Consider the following 20,656-nt stretch of genomic DNA (forward strand, 5'->3'; position numbering starts at 1 on the left):
GTGAGGGACACATTTAAGAAATACATATGAACCATTCTATAACAATCCTTACTTTGGTGTAATGCATGATTTGTATTATTCACAGCTTTGTCGGATCCCATTTCAAACGTGTAATAGTTTGTTTGACTGTGTGGATGAAGTGCTGTTGGTCTCCTGCGCTGGCAGCGTTTGTTTAGAGATTTGTTCAGGCATTTCCTTCTTCATGCCGGAGTGGAACGCCGTAATTTCTCAATGTTTATAGGATGTTGTGATATGATCTTGGTAGGCTTCATGGGCTTGATGAAGAGTGTGATTATTAGTGATTGATGATGATGATGATGATATGATGATCTGTGGACAGCACATAAAGTGTTTAGTACTCTATACTAGTGTCTGTGTACACTTACAGAAAAAACAAGCACACTTCAAGTTCATTTTATTAACTAAACTAAAGTAAGTATACTAATATCAATGTACTAATAGTATACTTGTCACCTCTTGGGATTAAATGGGCCCACATTGTACTTTATAAAAGTGTAGTTTTAAGTGTACTCTAAGTGTAAAACAGTAGTGACATTTAATCACAAAACTCATTTACAACTTTCTTTTTCATTTGTACTGCAACTCTTCTACTGTAGGTACACTGATAGTTTACTAGTTTTATACTTGAAGCTCATTTTTGTGGATAAAGGAAACTTTGAACTGTACTCTCAGTAAACTACTAGTTTAGAATTGTTTCTTTAAATGAACATCATAGTTGACCTTTCATTGTAAAGATGAAGTGAGTGTGTTTGTGTTTAAGAGCGCACATACAGTGAGACACGCGTGATCTGTTTTTTTCATGTAAAGTTTGTTTGACTTCAGTAAGGTTTCAGGGGTGGAGTTATGACGAAGTGCAATCTTTACACTACACCACTACTAAGGAATTGTGGGTAATGTAGTTCATCGTTTATAGCATATGAATGAACTTTATGGTCAGATTTGTTAGTTTGTGAGTTATTTTAGTAACGTTAATTAGTAATGTTAATGTGGAGCACTGCTGCCGGCGTCAGGGTCACATGATCTATATCAACAGTTATATAGTGTTCTCAGCTGTTTTAATGTGAGACACAGTTCAGTTATGTAATATTTCCAATGCCAAACAGCTATTTCATTCTGTTCCAGAAACGAGCTCTGATCTACACCCACACATCATTTCATCATCATCATTACAATTTAAACTCTGTTTTAATGAAATGATTTAAACTGATTCTTGTCTCTCATACAGTTTTTTTCTCTAAGCATTTTTCGTGTTGTCATTTGCCTTCAGTTGACCGGTGCATGAAGAATGGTTTGACGTCTGTCAAGCTGCTTTGAACAATATGTCTTGTTGTGTAAGAGCACTATACAAATATTATGGCAATCTGAATGGCACTATTCATAAAGAGACAGCTGGACATTATTGGTTCTGTCTGTAAGGTTTGGTGTTCTGTGTGTTTTACAGCTTCTCTTGTTCATGTGTTCAGTTTGTCCACATCTCAATCACTTTGCTTCTTCTCATGGAGTTTATGTTTGAGTGGGTGTCGTGTCATGACTTCTCTTCTCGTCCAGTAGCATCGACATACTCAACAATACACCACTGAATGAATGAGGTCTGTGTTTATTCTGTCCTCTCCATCCAGACCCGATGCACTTACTGACTGATGAAGTGACATCAGCAACAAGTCAAGCAAGATATGTGCAGAAGACATGCTGTATATCTACTTTTTCTTTGTGAAAAACACATGAGCAGTAACTAAACTGAATCCATTTAAAAAAGATAAAAAGAAACCATATTTTCCTACAGTCAAACCATGTTCTTTTGTGTTGACTCTTTCAGAGTCAGTGTGATGTGATGTGATCTCCAGCATGATCAGAACACATGTGAACCGCTTCAGATCACTGCTGACTCAAACACACATGATTATTTCACAGGAAATTCAATCAGAGAGAGAGACACATGAATGTTCTGCTGGTCTCCACAGATGCTTTGCAGACTGCATGCTTTACACTATTCTTTCATCATTTATTCTCCCTCATGTCATGTCAAACCTGTATGAGCTTATTCTCCTGCAGAACACACAGAAGATATTTTGAGGAATGTTGGTAACCAAACATCAGTGTTCTGTCTGATATCAAGCGTATATGTGAGATGGATCATGTAAATGAAGGCAGGCAAAGTCCTGGTTCTCTGAATCACTCTATGACCCATTTTTCTTTTATTTGAAGACAATCTGATCCTCAAATTAACACTGACCTCAAATCAGTAGCGAAAGTAGAATGTCCTCAATCTGTGAACTGAAACCTTGTGATGTAAACCAGTTCACAATGTGACACACTTATTAAAGAGAAGGTTTATACATAAAGAAGTGTTCTGAAAAATGTCATTAAAACGATATAGACATATAATCATATTAGTGTGTTTTGTGTTTCATCGGCTTGAGCTGGTTGTGACATCTTCATGTAACACAGACAACATGTCAGAATTACTGTACTAACAGACTCTTTACTCTTAAAATACAGTCACAGAAGCATGTTGAGAGCTTTTTAAAACCTCACACTTTACTGTCCTCATGTCATGTCAAAGGAATCAAAATGACAGTGTTCTCAAACACATGTCTGTGTGACATCATATATCATTTCATTTGTTCTTAAATAATTTAACAGAAATGCAAAATAATTTCACAGTCTGAGAAAGTGAACGGTTCTGAGACTCAATATTTCCTAACTCATGTAAACTTACATTAAATATGACAGAAATGTAGTGTTTGTGTTCACACACGCACACAAACGCAGAACGCACACGCTCACATACACAAACGCAGAACACACACGCTCACATACACAAACGCAGAACACACACGCTCACACACATGCAGAACACACACGCTCACACACACACACACACACACACACACACATACACATACAGTTCACACACACATACAGTACACACACACACACGCAGAACCCACACGCTCACACACATGCAGAACACACACGCTCATACACACACACACACACACACATACAGCACACACACGCACACAAACGCAGAACACACACGCTCACATACACAAACGCAGAACACACACGCTCACATACACACACACACACACACACATACAGTACACACACACACACGCAGAATCCACACGCTCACACACATGCAGAACACACACGCTCATACACACACACACACACATACAGCACACACACACACATACAGAACACACACACACATACAGAACACACACACACATACAGAACACACACACACGCACACACACGCACAGCTCAGAGAGATTAACCCTCTCTTTCAGGAAACAGAAGATCATCATCATGTTAAGACTTCCTTCCTCTTCATCCGGTCACCCTCAAGGGTCCATCAGTGCCAACCCTCAGAAAGACCCTCAGCATCATCAGCCCTTCTTCAGTCTTCAGATGATTTGAATGAGTGAGAATATCAGCCGGATTAGAATGAAGAAACCACTGGAGATCTGAGCTGAGAATCAGAACCAGGACAAGCTTGACATCAGATGAATTCCCTCATCGGCATCTGCGTCAGAAGAACCCTGAAGTCATGAGTGAAGTGAGTGAGAAGCCCAAATTCACTTCAGCGTCCAGAGGAAGCTTCCTCCACCCCGGACCGCCACCGGACCACCACGCTTCAGCCATCAAACCCAAACTGAGACCCAAGCCTCTCGTCCTTCCACCGGTTCCTGCAGTTCCGCTCATAGGTCCCTGCAAAGCCCGACAGCCGCACACCAGCTGGGTTCACAGCGCCAAACAGAAAGAAGAGGCTGGCGTTAAACGCTGCCGGACCCCCGATGGGACCCCCTTTCTGTCTGCCGTCATTAAACGGACCTCAAAGCTGTATGGAGACAGATCCTTCTGGACACCTGACACTCATTCTGTGACATCACACACAGACACACAGTCAACACAGAGCATCATGATGTCATCGCCCAAGGTCAGAGCTTCACAACTCTTCTTTATACAGTAAACCTGCTTTAGAAAGTTAATCTCAGTTTTTGAAATGTTAGTTTGCTCAGAGATGTTCGGGATTGAATGTAAAGCGAGGGAGAACATGCTGGATGTTTGTCTTTCCACCCCGATGAGCAGATTACAGTTGATATCTCATCTCGCCCATATCTCACACTAAATGGACCACAACCCATCTTCCTCTTCCTCTTCTTACGTGTTAGAGGAATGTGAAGTGGCCTTGTACATGTATACATCACACGTCAAACTGCATTAGACACCAAATTAGGTTTATTAATTAAAACAATGTTTTCATTAAAGAGGTTTAGCTTTCTTGAAACGCTGTACATTCCTAAAAAGATTTTTTACATATCAATGTGTCACACACAACTTTAGTCAACTGTTTTATGATGGGATTTAAAGATGCCTAAAGATTTTTCTTCCCTAATGTCAGCTGGGGGAGAGCGCCATCATTTTCATTATGAACACAATGATCTGAGAAGAGATGAGAAGTGTAAATATGTTCAATATTGAGTACTGCAGTGTTATTGTATTATTAAATCAGAGATTCCAGTGCTGAGATTTATGTGTGACCACAAACACATGACTTCAGTCAGGACACAGGATGATTTGCAATTTGTCATGAGGTTTTAATTAAGGTTTTAGCTGGTGAAGCGAGCTGGTTTTTGAGGGTTTTGGTCAGTTTTGAACTGGTCATTCTGGTTTTTGTTGGTCTATCTGGAACGGTCAATCTCTCACACTCTGTGTGATTGAACTCAAGCTTTGCTCTGTTAAGAAAAGATAAAATGATGACAGAAAAAGCCATTTAAACAAAAAAAACTGTATGCACATATGGTATTTTATACATGATATAGCCCTTTTTCAATGATTCTTGGTACAGTGTTCATCAATAGATTACTTGTATTGTCACAACATTATAGGATCCATAATACAGTGCCATCTAGTGGCTGTCCATGGAAAACAGATATTATATTATGAATCTCTTTACCATTAATAACAAAATGCTAGATCTTTGCTTGACAACCGTGAGTTTTTTACATTTGTCTATGAAAACCTTTTATTTATGTCTGTTACCCTTATGATTTAAAATCTTGACTGAAAGAATGATGAAGAATGATTTACAGAGCAGATCCATGCACACTATAACATAACAGCTGTAATAAAATACATTAAATGATAGAAATATATATAAATAGCATATATATTAAACAAGAGATGCTACACTAAATAAAGAGCTGAATCGCAGATGTGTGGTTGTTACTTCACGTCCGCCACAGTACTTGCATACGAGCTCAAAAGTATGTAGTCTGCCATCACAAAAAAAGGTACATACTTTAATTGCATGGAGAGGACTGTACCAACTAGCACGAGACCGAGGGGACACGCACGCATGCACATCGCGCGTTCATTCAGAAGTGATCATGCCTATGCCCTACTTCCTTCAAAGAGTTAAGCTCTTGATGTGTAAACTCAAATTGAAAAAACGCAATTGTATCTCTTAATATGTTCGTTTAAAATGTTCGTTTAAAAACAACGCCATCTTCTCTTTAATTGGGGTGACGTTTTACGTGGCGTTCCCTTCCTGAAGGGCCCTTCGTAGGGCACTACATACCCCAACAAGCTGCTCGAGGACTGTACCATCTGACAGGAGACTGAGGGGGAACATGATAACATTCAGTCAGACAGCGCTGCTGTTTTCTGTGATGTGAGGTAAATCAAAGGTCTGCAATGTCAACATTCATCTTTACATGATCTCTGCTGAATTAAAATCATTCTGTCGGTGAGTTTTAGTCTTTTTTCTTTGTTTTATTAAGCGGGATTTTCCCATAAACTCTCTTCACGCGCTTTCACTTCTGCTGCCGTTTATGTGTCACACATTGAGTTTCAATCAAAGCGAGTTTGAAATGCTTTATATATGTGCGACAGACACGTATTTAAACACGTATTTAGATCATGTGTGCGAGTGTGTGTCAGGATCGCTTGATCACATCTGTACCAGTGAAGCTAACATACTGTAGCACAGACGGATATACTGTACAGTATGAATGACTGTAAACATGAGAAACAAACACTGATGATGATGATGATGATGATGATGATGATAAAGATGGAGAGAGAGAAAGAGAGACAGGTCAGGGTGAGAGACATGAACTCTTAATGTGGATGTTTAGTGATGTGTTAGCCCGGGTCTGAGTGATGATTTCATATCGCTATAGGAATCTGATCATATAATGTTTAATGCTGTAAATGTGTGTTATAACAGTGTTATTGCGCTTTTATAAGCTCATCGGAGGTAAAGAAACATGTGTGGAAAAGTTACTATAGATCTCAATGTAAACATCACTGTTCAGTCTTTGTGTTCATTGTCTGATCATGATCATCAGATCAGCCAATCAGCTGTGAGAGTCAGTCACATTCACTTTATCATCGATCTATCCGAAGCTTCTAGTATCAGAGTGTAAGACACTACACATCTTCATTTTCAGGGTCATGTTTTAACAAAGGTGCTGTTCATGAATGAAGTCTTCTGGGATTTGAACCCTCAGCCTTTCATTGACCAGTGAGCTACATCACACCACTGACCTCTGACCTGAGCTTTGCCTTTGTGTTTTGGTGTGTTTGTACGTTCCTTAAACGTGTAAAAAATCAAATCAAATTGAATATAAATATGGGATGAAATATGAAGCATTTAACCTTAATATCAAAAGGGGAAGAAATTATATTATGGATATATATTATTTTATGTCCATTACATTTTCAGGAATTTATTTTTGATAATTATGTTAAAATCATTATATCACATCTGATAACATCATTCACCACAGTTTGTTTTCATTTTTATCCATCCAATATGTTGGGGAAGTTTTGCTTTGTCCAGTAAAGTGAGGTTGTGTATTATTGGATCAATTTCAAGTGTCCAGTTACATTGACATTATAGGTTATCTGCTAGCTTATCCTCTGACCCGTGACTGATAGAGTATAGGGCACACTATCAGTATACACCCTATGAAGTACAAGCAATGGTAGATCAATAACTCTTCAGTTTATGAATGCTTTCAGGGTTTGAACCCATGACCTCTGTGTTACTTACCATATAGAGATCGCATCACTGTGTGTTTGTGAGGATGCTTGTACAGATCATTTTATAAAGGGTGTAGACCTCAGACTTGGCTCTGTGTGCGGCCGCTATTTGTATAGAAATGTATAAACTGTACAAACGTATCCTCCATTAGCAAATGTTTTGATATTGTACTGTGAGATCATGGCACATTTATTCAAGAGTTGGTGACGTTCATAGACTGATTTCTGTTCTGATGGAGTATAATAATGTGAATTATTACAGCCTATATTGAAGTTTCTCATGTTCACAGTCACAGTCACAGACACATTTGTGTGAAACTAATTTGAGCTTCTTGAATAGAGTGTGCTGTGTGTAGTTTGCAGAAAAGTGTAAATAACTTCTATTCTGAGGATGTGAACTCATGCATCCGCTGTTAAAGGTTTATTCTGGAACATGACGTGTTTTGCCATCAAAAGGCAAAAACATTCAGTGTTATAATGATTGTGTTTGAGAAGTGAAGATCACAGGTTGACATGCTGTCTGCGTGTCTTTACTCTGTTTTCATCCTCAGTGCAAAACCTCAAACCGCTCACTGCACCATTTCTTAACTCGTGGCTTCTCCCAATCTCCTGGTCTCTCTTTTTTTAGAATCCATGTTTTAAAGGAACAGCTCACCCCAAAATCTTAATGTCAGTCATTCCTAAACTATTTAAAGGCATTAGCATACTTCAACAATTCTATCATCATTAAGTGTAGTTTATTGCTTGCTTTGTTCTAAACACAAAGAAAGATACTTGGACGAATGAATAAATTGATATTTGCTGGCAGTGTGAAAGGAGCTTAAAGGAAAGATCACACGTTAACTAACTATATTTGTGTCCACACACCAGCGGACGATAACAATAATGGATAAAGGCTACTGTACTGTACATGAACTGGTCATGATGCTTTCATTTTCATTCTCGATCGTCTTTTCTCCAAAATATCACATCAAAGGCTAAAGGTGCTCTTGTGTCCGGGATGTAAAGCATATATTTTGCCAGCTTACTCAGACTTTTAAGCGTTACAAATAATATTCTGTCGTAAAAAATCTTTGGAAAAGTGATTTGAACCCTATCGTTCTCTGTATCTTAAATCATAATTGTTATGTGAACCCAGATATTTATCATTTATCATTATCCTTATTTTATAAAATGTACACAAAGGGGGCCTTTAAACAAAGAAGTCTGGGAAACACTGGCTTATGGCATGTTACATATCACTGATGTCCTCCTACAACCTTTGATCTCCATATTTCATATTTTTCTCTTGTTTATAAATCTCTCGCTTTAATATTTTTCGTTGGGTTTGACAAATATCGAAATGAAAAGACATTGAAAAGTGCTTATGAACTTGGACACAAATTGGCGTGAACACAAATTGGGGTCATATTGCGTGAACACGTGTTTTTCTGTGTCTTTGGTGTGTTATAAGATGTGTTGAAACAAAAGATGCATTCTATGTAAAAGCGAATGCTCAACCAGACCTGCCTGAAACACCTGGTGTAAACACACCCCCACAAATCTACATCAGTTGGTGGTCTGATTTGACTAAGACCGCCCAAATGTATATGCAAGTAAGGCAGTGCACCTGTCAGTACAATTGAAGAGGAACCTGATGTTCCAAATATGGTCAGAGGCGTTACATTTCCTTCACACGCTTGCAGTATTCCACCAATCACTACACACTGGTGAACTGGCCAATCAGAGCACACCTCACTTTTCAGAGCCACGAGCTTTGTTCAAAATCTGTGTGTTTCAGAGAGGCGGAGCAAAGAGGAGATACTAACATGCACCTTATGTGGAAAGTACAGCGTTTTTCAACCTTAAATCCTGTAGATACATTACATTACATCTAAAACAAACCATAATATTAATTTAAGCCCTGTCATACAACCCCTTTAAATTCGGCAGTACTTAAAATCTGTGAATTTGGACATTCAATGCTTAGGAAGGACAGAGACGATATGGAATGTTAAGTCCAAGGAATTGTTTGTATGCAAAACCTTGAAGCATGCAATTTTAGCACCTCTAGTTCCATCAACCCAAAGTCAATGGGTCAATAATGATTAAATTTGTTAAATGTCTAAAACAGGGTCTGTTGTTAACAAATGTAATAATTATTAAATAAAGTTAGAATTATTCTACGTTATACAACAACAGTGATAACCTGCTTGTGATTTTTTAAAAGCTTTATTGTGTCTTAATGGCGGCTGCTCACAAAATGCAACTATGTGACAAGCACATCACACATAAAAGTCTCACAAATAATTCAACATGGGCACAAACAAACCTCAAAAACCATTGATCCAGATGAACTCATGGAGTAATCACCTAGCAGGAACATGTTTTTAATGAGTTGGAAGCTTGTTGGTAGTGACTTGACGACTGTTGTCTGTTTATACCCCATGTTAACTTCTGGTGATTGTATTTATACTTCAAAATAAGCAATTTTGTTATTTCCAAAGATTATCTTGATAGACAAAACGTGTAAGTATTAACAACTTTTGTTAGTCACTGAACTTATTTTTAACCGTGTTCAAAAGCCATAAGCTTTTGGTCAAGAGAACCAGTGTGCCGCTGACTTCAGGGTTGGCCTATAAAGATCAGTCATCCCTGCGGACTCTATAACTCACATGTTTAACTCATGTGCACTGCCGGAACGTAAGCGCTCTCAGACTTCTTAGTTTGGTAACTAGGAAAATGCTGGAAGCAGTTTATAATTGTTTTCAGGATTCAGACATTTACAGATGTTATGTTCAGGAGGAATATCTTTATTTTCAGCCGAAGAGAAAGCTCTTTAAAGTGGTGTTTCACATTCATTTTCTGGACATAATTTGATAAAACACTAACATAAGCATACTGTTCTGTTTGAACTGATAAAGGTTGGCGATCTTTGACTAGTCAATAGTGGGATTCCTCAAGTGTCCGTGATGGCTCCTGACAGTCACACGCTGAGCTGGGAGACTGCCGCTGGACTTTCAGTTTGTTTGATCTGTCTTTGATGTTAACAACGTCTTCTCTTGTGAAGCTGAAAGCTGACACTGGCTTCCTTCAGTTCCAGTAAAAGAGAAAGATAACGCATGTAACATGTGTGTAGTCAATTACTTTTAATAAGACTTTTAAAGGCGGGGAGTCCGATTTCAGAATTACACTCGTGTACCAAAACCTTGTACCTTGTAGCCAATCAGCAGTAAGGTGCACAGTGCACAGGACGGACATTAGTCGAGCCGAGCGCTGACAAAAGGGAAAGATGGGGGCAGGGGTGTGTTTGTTTTGGTGATTTGAACATCAACAACAGCTCTGAGAAATGGGACACCACCCTTTAATGGGAATTTTTTTTTTGGGGGTGAACTGTCCCTTTAAGATACTTGGACATTTCAGCATCACACTCATTGTTTCTGTAACTTCCTCTTTCTTAGGATTTGGCACCTCAAACCACAAATCTATATCTGAACCAGCTGTGTCATCCTAGTGGGTAGTAACAAGTGTTTATAGTAAACATGTGTCATGAAAAATGCTTTTCTTTCCACAGCGGGAAAGTTTATGAAGCGTTTCTCGTCTTGACTGACGTGTCATGTTCTCAGATGTTTCTGTATAAATCAGGATGCTGTTGGGTTTGTTGTTTCAGGGTGAAGCGTTCGAGCAGCTCAGCAGCTCATCTAAACACGCTCAGACTGTTGCCAAAGCCAAATACCAGTTTCTGTTTGGAAATCCAGAAGACACAAGCACATCACACAACGGTAACATGCTTCAGTATTCTACTGTATCTGGATTCACACGCGGGAGGAGATTGGAGGCCATTATTCTTTGTCTAAAAACATATGTAAAGTATACAAAAGGTTTATGTCGGATAGTTTACATGTAATTACTGTTCAGGCCTCTCACTCTGTTCTGGACATTGATGACTTACACTTCACTCTTGCATATTGTCAAATGAGGAATGATGCGTTTCCTGTCATTCCTGAAGTCAGCTGTGTTTACTGTTTATTTCCCTTAACCCAACACTGCCTCCTGCTGTACAAATACAACTCATAAACTCTTAGACACATCACCCAAAAATATCTATTCTGCCATCATTTATTCCTCCTCAAACGTGTAAGGTGGAACACAAAAGAAGATATTTTGAGAAATATCTCAGTGGTTTAGTATTCATACAATGGAAGTCAATTGAGTTCAGTGTTGTTTGATTATTAACATACTTTAGATTATCTTCCTTTGTGTTCGGTTGTCAGACCTGAGTCATTTTGATAAATGACTCAATATTTATTAATTTTACATATTTATATATGTTGACTTTTATATTCTTCCATCACTACTTGTTTATGTTATTTATGCACAGAATGCACAGGATTATGACTTTATAGAGATCAATAAAACTCATGTGTAAATCCATGGTAATGATCAATTTTACATTTATGTTCTTTCAGGATGTGTTAACCAGTTTCACAGTGAGCACATCACACACTCAGACTTGTTGTGTTTTTTGTCCAGCAGTCGTCTCTTGGTCGCCAGCACCGGAGGAAAGCAGCACGGGCGTTGATTCTGCTGTAGAAGATGAGGAGGACATCGACGAGACCTCACTCTTCCAGGAGATTGACAGGGAGCTGTCTAACCTGTTGAGCGGCCTGACCGCTCGCTGTCAGCATGCTGTGGCCCAACAGAGCAAGACGTCAGGAGACGCCACCACCTCGCCCATGATCCCCTGCCACGAAGACAACGGGACGCCATCTCAGCTGGATATGGCCAATCAGGGCGTAGACCTCCAAAATGGTCAGCCCGAGTCTCTCCTGACGTCTAGCCTGCTGTTTGACTCGTGGTGTGAGGCACTCATAAAGGACCCCAGCTCCATAGTGCCCACCTCAGAAGAGCTGAGCTGTTTCAGTGCCGGAGACCCCGGGAGCCAAAATAAACCAGACGTCAGCCCGACGCAAAGAGAGCATGCCGGAAATGTGCCCGGCCTCGCCGGAGACCCCTCCACGGGGCTCTTAGACGAGTCTCTAGAGGAATCCAGTAAAATCCTGGCTGAGGTCCCGGGCATCTTTAGCGCCTTTCTGGACGGAGGCAAACAGCCGGAGAAGCCGGGGAAGAAGCTGCGCTTTGAGGCGAGTCTGGTGAATGGAGAAATGCAGAAAGGAGCAGAAGTGAACTGTAATGTGAAAGAGGAAGTGACGCAGGACACACATCGAACAGAGACCACAGGAACATCAGAGGAGCCCTGAACACAAACCAACACAACACAGCTCAGACAGGTACAGTAACTGCTCATTTCAATCCTGCACTTACATCCTGATACACTCACACATGTTTGTACTGGAATTCATATATTTCTCTGATATTGGCTCGATCAATAAATGCCATCTGCTTGGTATTTAAAGAACAGCACCCGACATAACATCACTGTAAGCTCGCAGGTAAATTACATTTACAACCGACTTTTAATGAAATGTGTTTGGAAAATATCCGCTAAAACATTTGTTATTGTTTTTCTTGTAATATAAGGAATTTTTGGTCATCGTCATACCGTGTTGGGGAAGCTACTTTGAAACTGTAGTTAGATCAGCTACAAGCTACTCGTCAATTTAATTGTAAAAAAGAATTCATAATTGCCATTAAACAGATATTATATACATAAAAAGCATTATAAAACGCTCAGTGCTGGTTCTTGATTCTGATTGGCTGAGCCTTTGTAAAATACCCCGATTTATAACGGCTGACCGCATTGCATAGGCTAAATATCACTTCAAATACTTTCTTTTATGAAACCTTGCTACGCATACCAAATTACCGTTTTTTAAAAGCAAAAATCCGCTTCGCGGATCCCTTAGCTATTATAAAATGCACTGTAAACCACTGCTTCTGGGATCTTATTGTTTTAATAATACCGGAGAATTGTTAGATTCAAAATGACTATAACTCACCTGTCTGTGTCTACTTAAATTTGTGGTTGAAGTCTTCAATGCAGACAGCATTTGAATTTTTGGTTTGCACAGATTACATACAAAGAGTAAGCATTACTGTTTGCTTCTTAAAGATACATTGACTTGGACAAATAAGGCCATGGGCAATTCATCTATACATCTTCTGATTCCGAATCTGCCACGGCCGCCATGCCTTGCTCAATCCTTTATGGATGTGTCGAGTTTACTTCTGCACATTCACGTAATCATCAGACGCTCTCTGAGTACTGTGCGTAAGCCGCAAGATGCGCTACAGAACAACAGATGCAGTTTGTGATCTTCAGTAGTAAGTAAGATAGCGACGTTGTGCTCAGTGCGCTGCACTTATTGCTTAAAAGTTTGTCGCAATGGAATGTAGCAAGTAGCGTTTGGACAACTCTACTTTCTGTAGAAGTATTTAACTACCTGAAAATCTACAATGTTTTAAAAGAAACTTAACTACCATCAAGCTACAGAAAATGTAGTTAAGTTAGTAGCATCACTACTTGTAGTTAGCTACTCCCCAACACTGTTGATATACCACTATTGTCTACAGTACAGTATATAGTAGTGTTCTCTTCAATGTTTATGAAATTCACATCTGCTACACACTTCACAGAACACTGAATGTGTATGATAAATGCTTTCTAACATGGCTTGTAACACTATAGTTTCAAAATAAGTTAGTGTAGTTCTCTTGCGTGTGTGCTTATTTCTTGTTATTACTTCCTTTATAAACTCTCACTGTTCTTGTGGTGGTCTGAAAGGATGATTCCTAATAGAGGAAGTGGTAATCACAGGTGGAAGTTTACATTAGAATGACACGTTTTAACTTCCGTCTATAGTTTAACGCTAAAGAAATATCATATGTGATACAGTATTTGATATAAAGTAATGATATATTACGGCTGTTGTTCAACGATTGATTGTGATTAATCGCATCCAGAATCAAGGTATACATGATACATGTCTGTGAACTGTGCATATTCATTTTGTATTTATAAACACATACATGTATATATTCAAGAAAATATACAATATAGAAACAAATAAATGTTTATATATATTTTAAGTTATACAGAAATATTAATATAAACATGCAAATATTTTCTAAATACAGTAAATACATGCATGGTAAAATTGATATTCAGTTCACATACATGTAATATGTAATCACAAACTTTTATTCTTAATCACAATTAATCGTTTAACAAATTGAAGTAATGTCATAAGACCACTATTCAGTCTAATAAGATGCTGTATTTAAGTATAATGAGACAGTATTTAAACATTGGGGCAGTGTTTGTTGAACTGTATTGTGTATATTAATTCATACTGTTTTATATGAGATATTTTTGATGTACAATTGTGATAATAAATAATACAAACATTCAAACAGGAGTTTGAGTTACAAAAAAGTAAAATGTCTTGATGCATTATAAAAAAGACTGGTTATAGTTGTTTTTCTTCTGATATTCATAGGGATATAACGGTATCAATATCTCACGGTATGATAAAAACCTCGGTCTAACACCTGTGGTGACAAAGGAAGACTTGGAAAAAAGTGCCATAAGTGTTTAATAAACAATTATTGAACATTCCAATGATGTACAAATAAACCGTGTCATGTCCAGTCCGCATTTCTTGATCCTCGCATCATACCTGTTGCTTTGAGGTATGAGGTATAGCACAGTATCAGATAGGTCAATGAAAACTCCCTTGTTGCAAGAGGGGCGTGGTTAAGCGAGGTCTGTGCCAGAAGAGAGAGCTGAGAGACGTGCAGTGAGTGAGTGGAGCACGTGCACACAGTCAACACCTGTATCTGATTCCAGTAAGAGTGCGCAGAGACCAGATAAAGAAGAGGACCAACACACAGAAAGAAAGAGAGCCACGGACTGAACACTGGAGACCAGAGAGCGAGTGATCGCTAACAGGAATCAGAGCTGGAGTACTGATCCGAATGAAAAGAATCTTTCAGTCATGTTGAATTATTTGTTGAAAGAATCTCTGTGCTGGAGAATTCGCCACCAAGTTATTTTTGTTATTTGGAATCTCTGTTTCTTTTAGGAATCTTTAATAAACTCCCGTGTCAGTCTCGCCAAGCTCATCCTCTTCCTTACCCCAAGCTGAACCTTGTTACATACCTCTTATCAAATAAAAACACGGCACCAGTCGGACCTTGACAGAGGGAATATCTGTTATATTGTTTAACATTCTCTATGTTAAAGGGCCGGAAGACCTATCGTTTCAAACAGTCATGTGACCACCATAATATTGAGACAATTTTGCTATTGTGATACCATGAAATTGATCAAATTGTGACATCCCTAGTTATTCTTCATTTGCTGGTCCTGGGTTGAACTTTAACATGTTCATGAGATCGGCAGTCATTAATCCACCTGTTGAAGTCAGTGCTGTATTGGTGAAGTGTTTCTTTTTTCATGTACGCCCTCCTTGATGAGTTGTGTTGGTGTTTCTGTGTGTTTCAGGTGTTCAGAAGGTCAATCCAGTGAGATCGACACCACTGATGTCTTCAGCTGTCACTTCGAGACCATCCTGGAGTCAGAGCGTCTGTGTGGGACTCTCTACAGCAGCATGGACTCTCTGGACACCGTGTCCAACCCTGTGCCTAAACCCGGCTGTCAGAATCCCCCTGAACCCTCCTTCGCTTTCGATATCCCCCTGACACCCATGATCCAGCAGCGACTGAAGGACCGAAGTCTGTTCCTGGACCCCGGCTCAGACGCTGAGGTGTTGAGCGTCACCGCCACACAGACGAGCAGCCGGCCGGCTCTGGAGGTGACCTCATCGTTTCTCTCGACCGGCTGTCAGGATGCAAGTGCGTCTGGTCACGGCGGGTCAGCGCTGGCGAACGGCCTGATGAATAAGAAAGACCTGCAGGGCTGTCTAAGGTAAGATCACAGTTAACTTCTTGTGTTGTGTTTTCAGTACTGCAGTGAGACTTGAGTTGTGTGGGAATACAGCGGCCCCTAGTGAATGAAGGCATCTAATGCATCCGTATGTCCAGACATTCAGAACAAGATTTGTTTAAATGTTTTATAGCTACTATAAGAGTTGTTCATAAATAACAGTATGGTCATGTTGAAATATTTGGTGATTACAATTGATTTATGAAAAGTATCTAAATGTTAATGTAGAATGACATGATTTATTAGAAAGTTGCCAAAAAATGATTGTCATGACATTTAAGTCCAAAATATATTTTTTGTATTAATGTGATTTATTGATTCCAGTGATGAATACAAGGCTCACCTAAAAATTAGTGTTTAAAGGAATAGCAGTACTCATTCTCACGTCGTTTCAGAGTATAAAAAACAAGGAAAATGTTTAAACTGCTTTAGGCTATGTTCACATTTGACTTCATGTTTGCAGCTGGTAGTGTCTGTTTTACATTTAAATCTTGTGGATTCCTGGGCAGTGTCGTTTTCTGCAGCTCAGAGTGTCTTTTTTTGATTTTAGATTTATTTTTAAGTTATATTTTGTGGCTTTTTGCCTTTTTTTTATAATTAGAGGATAATGGAGACAGACAGGATGTGATTGAGAGGAGAGAGTGGAGTAGGAATCAGGAAAGGACACTGAGCCGGAATTTGAACTCGAGTCTCCCAGGTCACAGTTTGGCCATATGTCTGGAGCGCTCTCCACACAGCCTTCTACCAGAGTGTCTTTTGAAGTTGAAAAAGGTTCAACTTTTATGAAGAAACACCTTTTTCATAGCTAATCAATGACAAGCGAGTAGCGAGACCTGTCTTGTCCTTATCAACATTCAAGGAAGATGATTGGTAAAACAGGATCAAGATGGAAAAATAAAATGGTGACAGAATCGCCGGCTGGAGCATATTTTTTTATAAATGCAAGTTTAATTTTCCCCTCTTAAGTGCTTTTGATTGCATTTCTAGTGAGAAATTAGTATTGTAGATTAGAAATATGTCATCGGTTATTGCAAAGATGCTCTTTGTTTATAATTCAAATAGACTTCCCTTATGCTGCCTATGAAGCCTGTCTGAATCTGTTTCTCTGAGCTCCCTTCATGCACAAACGCTTTGTAACCACAACAAATAATGTTTTCTTGTCAAAAAGACGTCAAATGTGAACATAGCCTTACAGTCTGCAAGAACTGTAAATCAAATATTTTCAAGGTTATCTGAAGGTAATCTATAGCTGTGTGAGGAATGGCACATTATTACAATTCACAGTAAATACTTATCAGCTCAAAGTCATTTGTGCTTCTGAATATTCAGATTCATGTCATCATGGGACAAGTAGTATCAGCTCTTCTGTTTCTATAAAGCACTTTCATAGATTTCCACAACACATTTACCAACATCAATACACCGACACTGCATTACAGCGTTAAATGATTATTAATAATAGTAATAATATGAGAATAAACATGCAGTATCACCCACACTAGCATGTGTGTTAGGAAGATGACTGTGGTCAGATCACGCTACATTTGCTCACCATCCGAGCGCATCAGTCCCGCTGTTATTTATAGCTCCAGCGTAGTCTGCAGTCTCCTGCCCCAGAGCATGCTGGACATAAATAAAGCTCATCGCTTCAGCGCTCCATTCACACGTGTGCGCTCGGACAAGCCCCCAGTCCTCCGGCCGGCGTGTGGATGGATGGAGCGAGAGGCTTGAGTTTATGGTAGCGATGAGACTCATGAATGAGAGAGCCGTGTCCCAGCAGCACACCAGCGTCTCCATGTAGGTCAGCGCTACACAGATCAGCAGTTCAGTGGCACTCTCATGGGCTCCGTCGTGTCAGGCTGTTTCTCCCAGCCGGGCCTGGCCGATGCTGAGTCTGATGCATCCCTTCAGTAAGTCTTGACCTTCCGCATGCATGACACGCTTCTTAATCGCCATGGTGATTCGAGCGAGCAGCTGCGCCGGCTGTGTGTGTGTGTGTGTGTGTGACTGCAGTGACGTCATCAGATCTGGAGGTCTGTCTGCTGGAAACGTCCTCTGCAGCTGAAAGGTTGAAGCGGTGTGTCTTTATCTTATTCTCTCCTCACTCATGACTCCAGCGTGCTGCTCCTCACACACTTTACAAGTGTCAATATAGCTGATCATTACTGTAAACCATGCACTGCACTTCTAGGGCAGAAAGGATTTTATAACAACCTCTACTTATGACCTTATGTGTACGATATCATATCTGCCACGGTGTCTCATGTCAAGAGAAATCTGCATTTCTGCTCCAGTCTGGTTCCTCTCAACATTTATATCTGCACTACCCCTCCTTAACACGCATATGGACCAGTTCAATTATGCTCTGTGTTTTTTTTATCGGTCAGGCTAGTGGCTAGCAATATAATTATTTATTTTATATTTAATTGATATGAATATCAATTTTTATCAATATGTTATTGTATATTAAATGAAACTTTTGATGATTCTTTGTGGAGGTCTGCTGGATGTTGAGTTTGGGCCACATAACGTTTGATGATGTTGCTGCTGAACCTGCCGATAGAGGTCTATTTTAAATATGTATATTTTCCTAAAGTTACTCGAAATACAACTGTTTAACTAGTTCATCGTTTACACATGATTGGCATTTAGGCAGAATGGTTACAAACTCTCTCTGTCTCTCTGCCTCACATTCTCCTATTTTAAATGTGATTCCATGACCAAAAAAAATTGAGTAAATATGACATAAACAAAAACACTGGTGAACTTGACTAATGACATGATCATAACTATATCATTTTATGGATGTTATGCTGTGATTGTGAATTCTCTTGGTGATGGTGAAGTGATAAGATGATATTGTGACATGCCTAGTTTAACTAGAACAGTATAAAAACGTAGTTTTGTTAAAGTTTCTAATTTAAAACCTAAGTAAAAATGTCTGGTTAGAGATGTTTTGAGGCGATCACACAGATCGGCGTCAGTTCAGATTGAGAATCATCTTTAGTTACTTCTGAAGTTTGAAGGGAAAAGTGTGTGTCCTGTATCTCAGTGGTAAGAGCATTTGATCCCAGGAGATTGCACATACCTATGTAAAATGTATAGGATAAAGCAATTTAAGTCGCTTTGGATAAAAGCGTCTGCTGAATGTAAATATAATGTAAATGTAAAAGTGCCTAATAACGCACTCACTTCAGCTTACATTCAGTCTGTCCTGTTTACTAGTTTTCGATTGATGTCATTATTGGCAGAAACACAGTCATCCCTTTATCATCGGCAGTTATTTATAGTAAAACTTTATCGACGGCAGGCACTCAATGTGCGGTGGGTGTCAGTGAGTGTTGATGAATGGTGATTTTAGGGAAGAGATTGATATACGTTGGTGGTTTGTTCCGTATCACGCAGGCGTTTACTTCCACATGATGAAACACACAGTGTGTGTGGCAGGTGCTGAGGTCACAGGATGGGCGTGTCTCTCAGCTGGTCGAAAGGAAGTTAAGATGCCAGTCCTGAAGGCGCGTGAGTCAGCGTTGAGGGCCGATGCCAGGCGTCTGTCTGCCCGCTCTCTCATACTGCAGTTAGACGCTCTTACATTTACTTTTTGTCATCATTTATATGAAATATAGAAATCATCTGGCTGTGTTGGACACAACATTTGATTCTAAATATAAATGTTGATAGGTAAATAATGTGAATTTGGTCTTGTACACAAACCTCTAAGAAACTGAGTGATGTGAGGTATTATAAGCTTTTTAAATGATTTTGATCTTGTTGAGAATATGAAAGTCTCTTTCTTAACATTCAGATGTATGATTTCACCTGGCAGACACAAGAGGTCTCAATATCTTCCAAAAAGTCCTAGACTCACTAAATCTCAAGAGAGAGAGAACTCTATGGCTGTGTTTCCAACAAAATAATTTAGCTGGTTGAAAATGCTTCTGAAAACAGTCAGCTGAGACGCTTGAGACACTTTAGTATCTGAATGACTTTTCATATTATTATTGTGTTTGTCTGTGGCCCTAGAACTGAGACCAGCAATATTAAACTGCAGTAAACAATGAGTGTGTTTACATGTACAATATAAAGAGATATCAATAAAAAATCAGCTCACAAACAAAACCTGTTTTATGCATATAAAAAAAAACGGCTACACAGAAAACAGCGTTTACATGGAAGTTTAAGACGTGGCAGGTTTCTGGCGTGCAGTGACGTCACCATCAATGGTTCATCAATGACCAATCCTGTGGCAAGACAACACTCTTATTCATCGGCTGGTGTTGTGTTGAGTCTTTTGAAGCTACACTGAAAAAAGTGAGACTTTGGATCAACTGAAAAAAAATACTTTTACTTTGGATATCTTAAAAAAATTACGTCCACTTGTTACAAGCAATTTGATTTGTTTTTCTCAAATTATATTTATGGCTGGGTTCAAATCAAAATGTATACATTTTTCAAAACACCATTATTGTGCTCAGTGTTTGCTTTAGTTGGGCTCTTGATCCCTTACTTTGGATAAATTAAATCTCTTTTCTCTTTAATTTTTCTCTTTGCATTGTAGCATGAAGCTTTCTTTTGTTGCTTGTCTGTCACCATTCTTGAGATTCATACACTGATTCTTAATGTCTTATTGATTCAGCAGTTTAACCATTTTGAGTGTTTTCTATTTTGTCATATTGTGTTTTAGTA

General features: G+C 39.1%; 1 protein-coding gene and 1 long non-coding RNA gene across 5 annotated transcripts in view; both read left to right on the plus strand.

Moving 5' to 3' along the window:
* The first annotated feature begins 5,501 nt into the window (after nucleotides 1–5,501).
* On the plus strand, nucleotides 5,502–11,622 carry LOC130411980 (uncharacterized). Its single transcript, XR_008905138.1, has 3 exons — nucleotides 5,502–5,782; nucleotides 10,733–10,844; nucleotides 11,596–11,622. It is a non-coding gene; the product is annotated as an uncharacterized LOC130411980 (long non-coding RNA).
* Nucleotides 11,623–12,214: 592 nt separating this feature from the next.
* psd3l (pleckstrin and Sec7 domain containing 3, like) overlaps nucleotides 12,215–20,656 on the plus strand; it is a 69,194-nt gene continuing 60,752 nt past the window's right edge. The window contains exons 1-2 of one of the 4 annotated variants that reach the window (XM_056737024.1): nucleotides 12,215–12,353; nucleotides 15,530–15,952. In XM_056737024.1, coding sequence (XP_056593002.1) covers nucleotides 15,636–15,952 — 317 coding nt within the window. In that variant the 5' untranslated portion in view covers nucleotides 12,215–12,353; nucleotides 15,530–15,635. Of the gene's footprint in view, nucleotides 12,354–12,403; nucleotides 12,516–14,289; nucleotides 17,881–20,656 lie in introns of those variants that run through there. The other 3 variants (XM_056737025.1, XM_056737023.1, XM_056737027.1) reach the window with 3 other exon arrangements.

This window comes from Triplophysa dalaica, chromosome 22 (genome assembly GCF_015846415.1).
Source record: "Triplophysa dalaica isolate WHDGS20190420 chromosome 22, ASM1584641v1, whole genome shotgun sequence".
Lineage (NCBI taxonomy): Eukaryota > Metazoa > Chordata > Actinopteri > Cypriniformes > Nemacheilidae > Triplophysa > Triplophysa dalaica.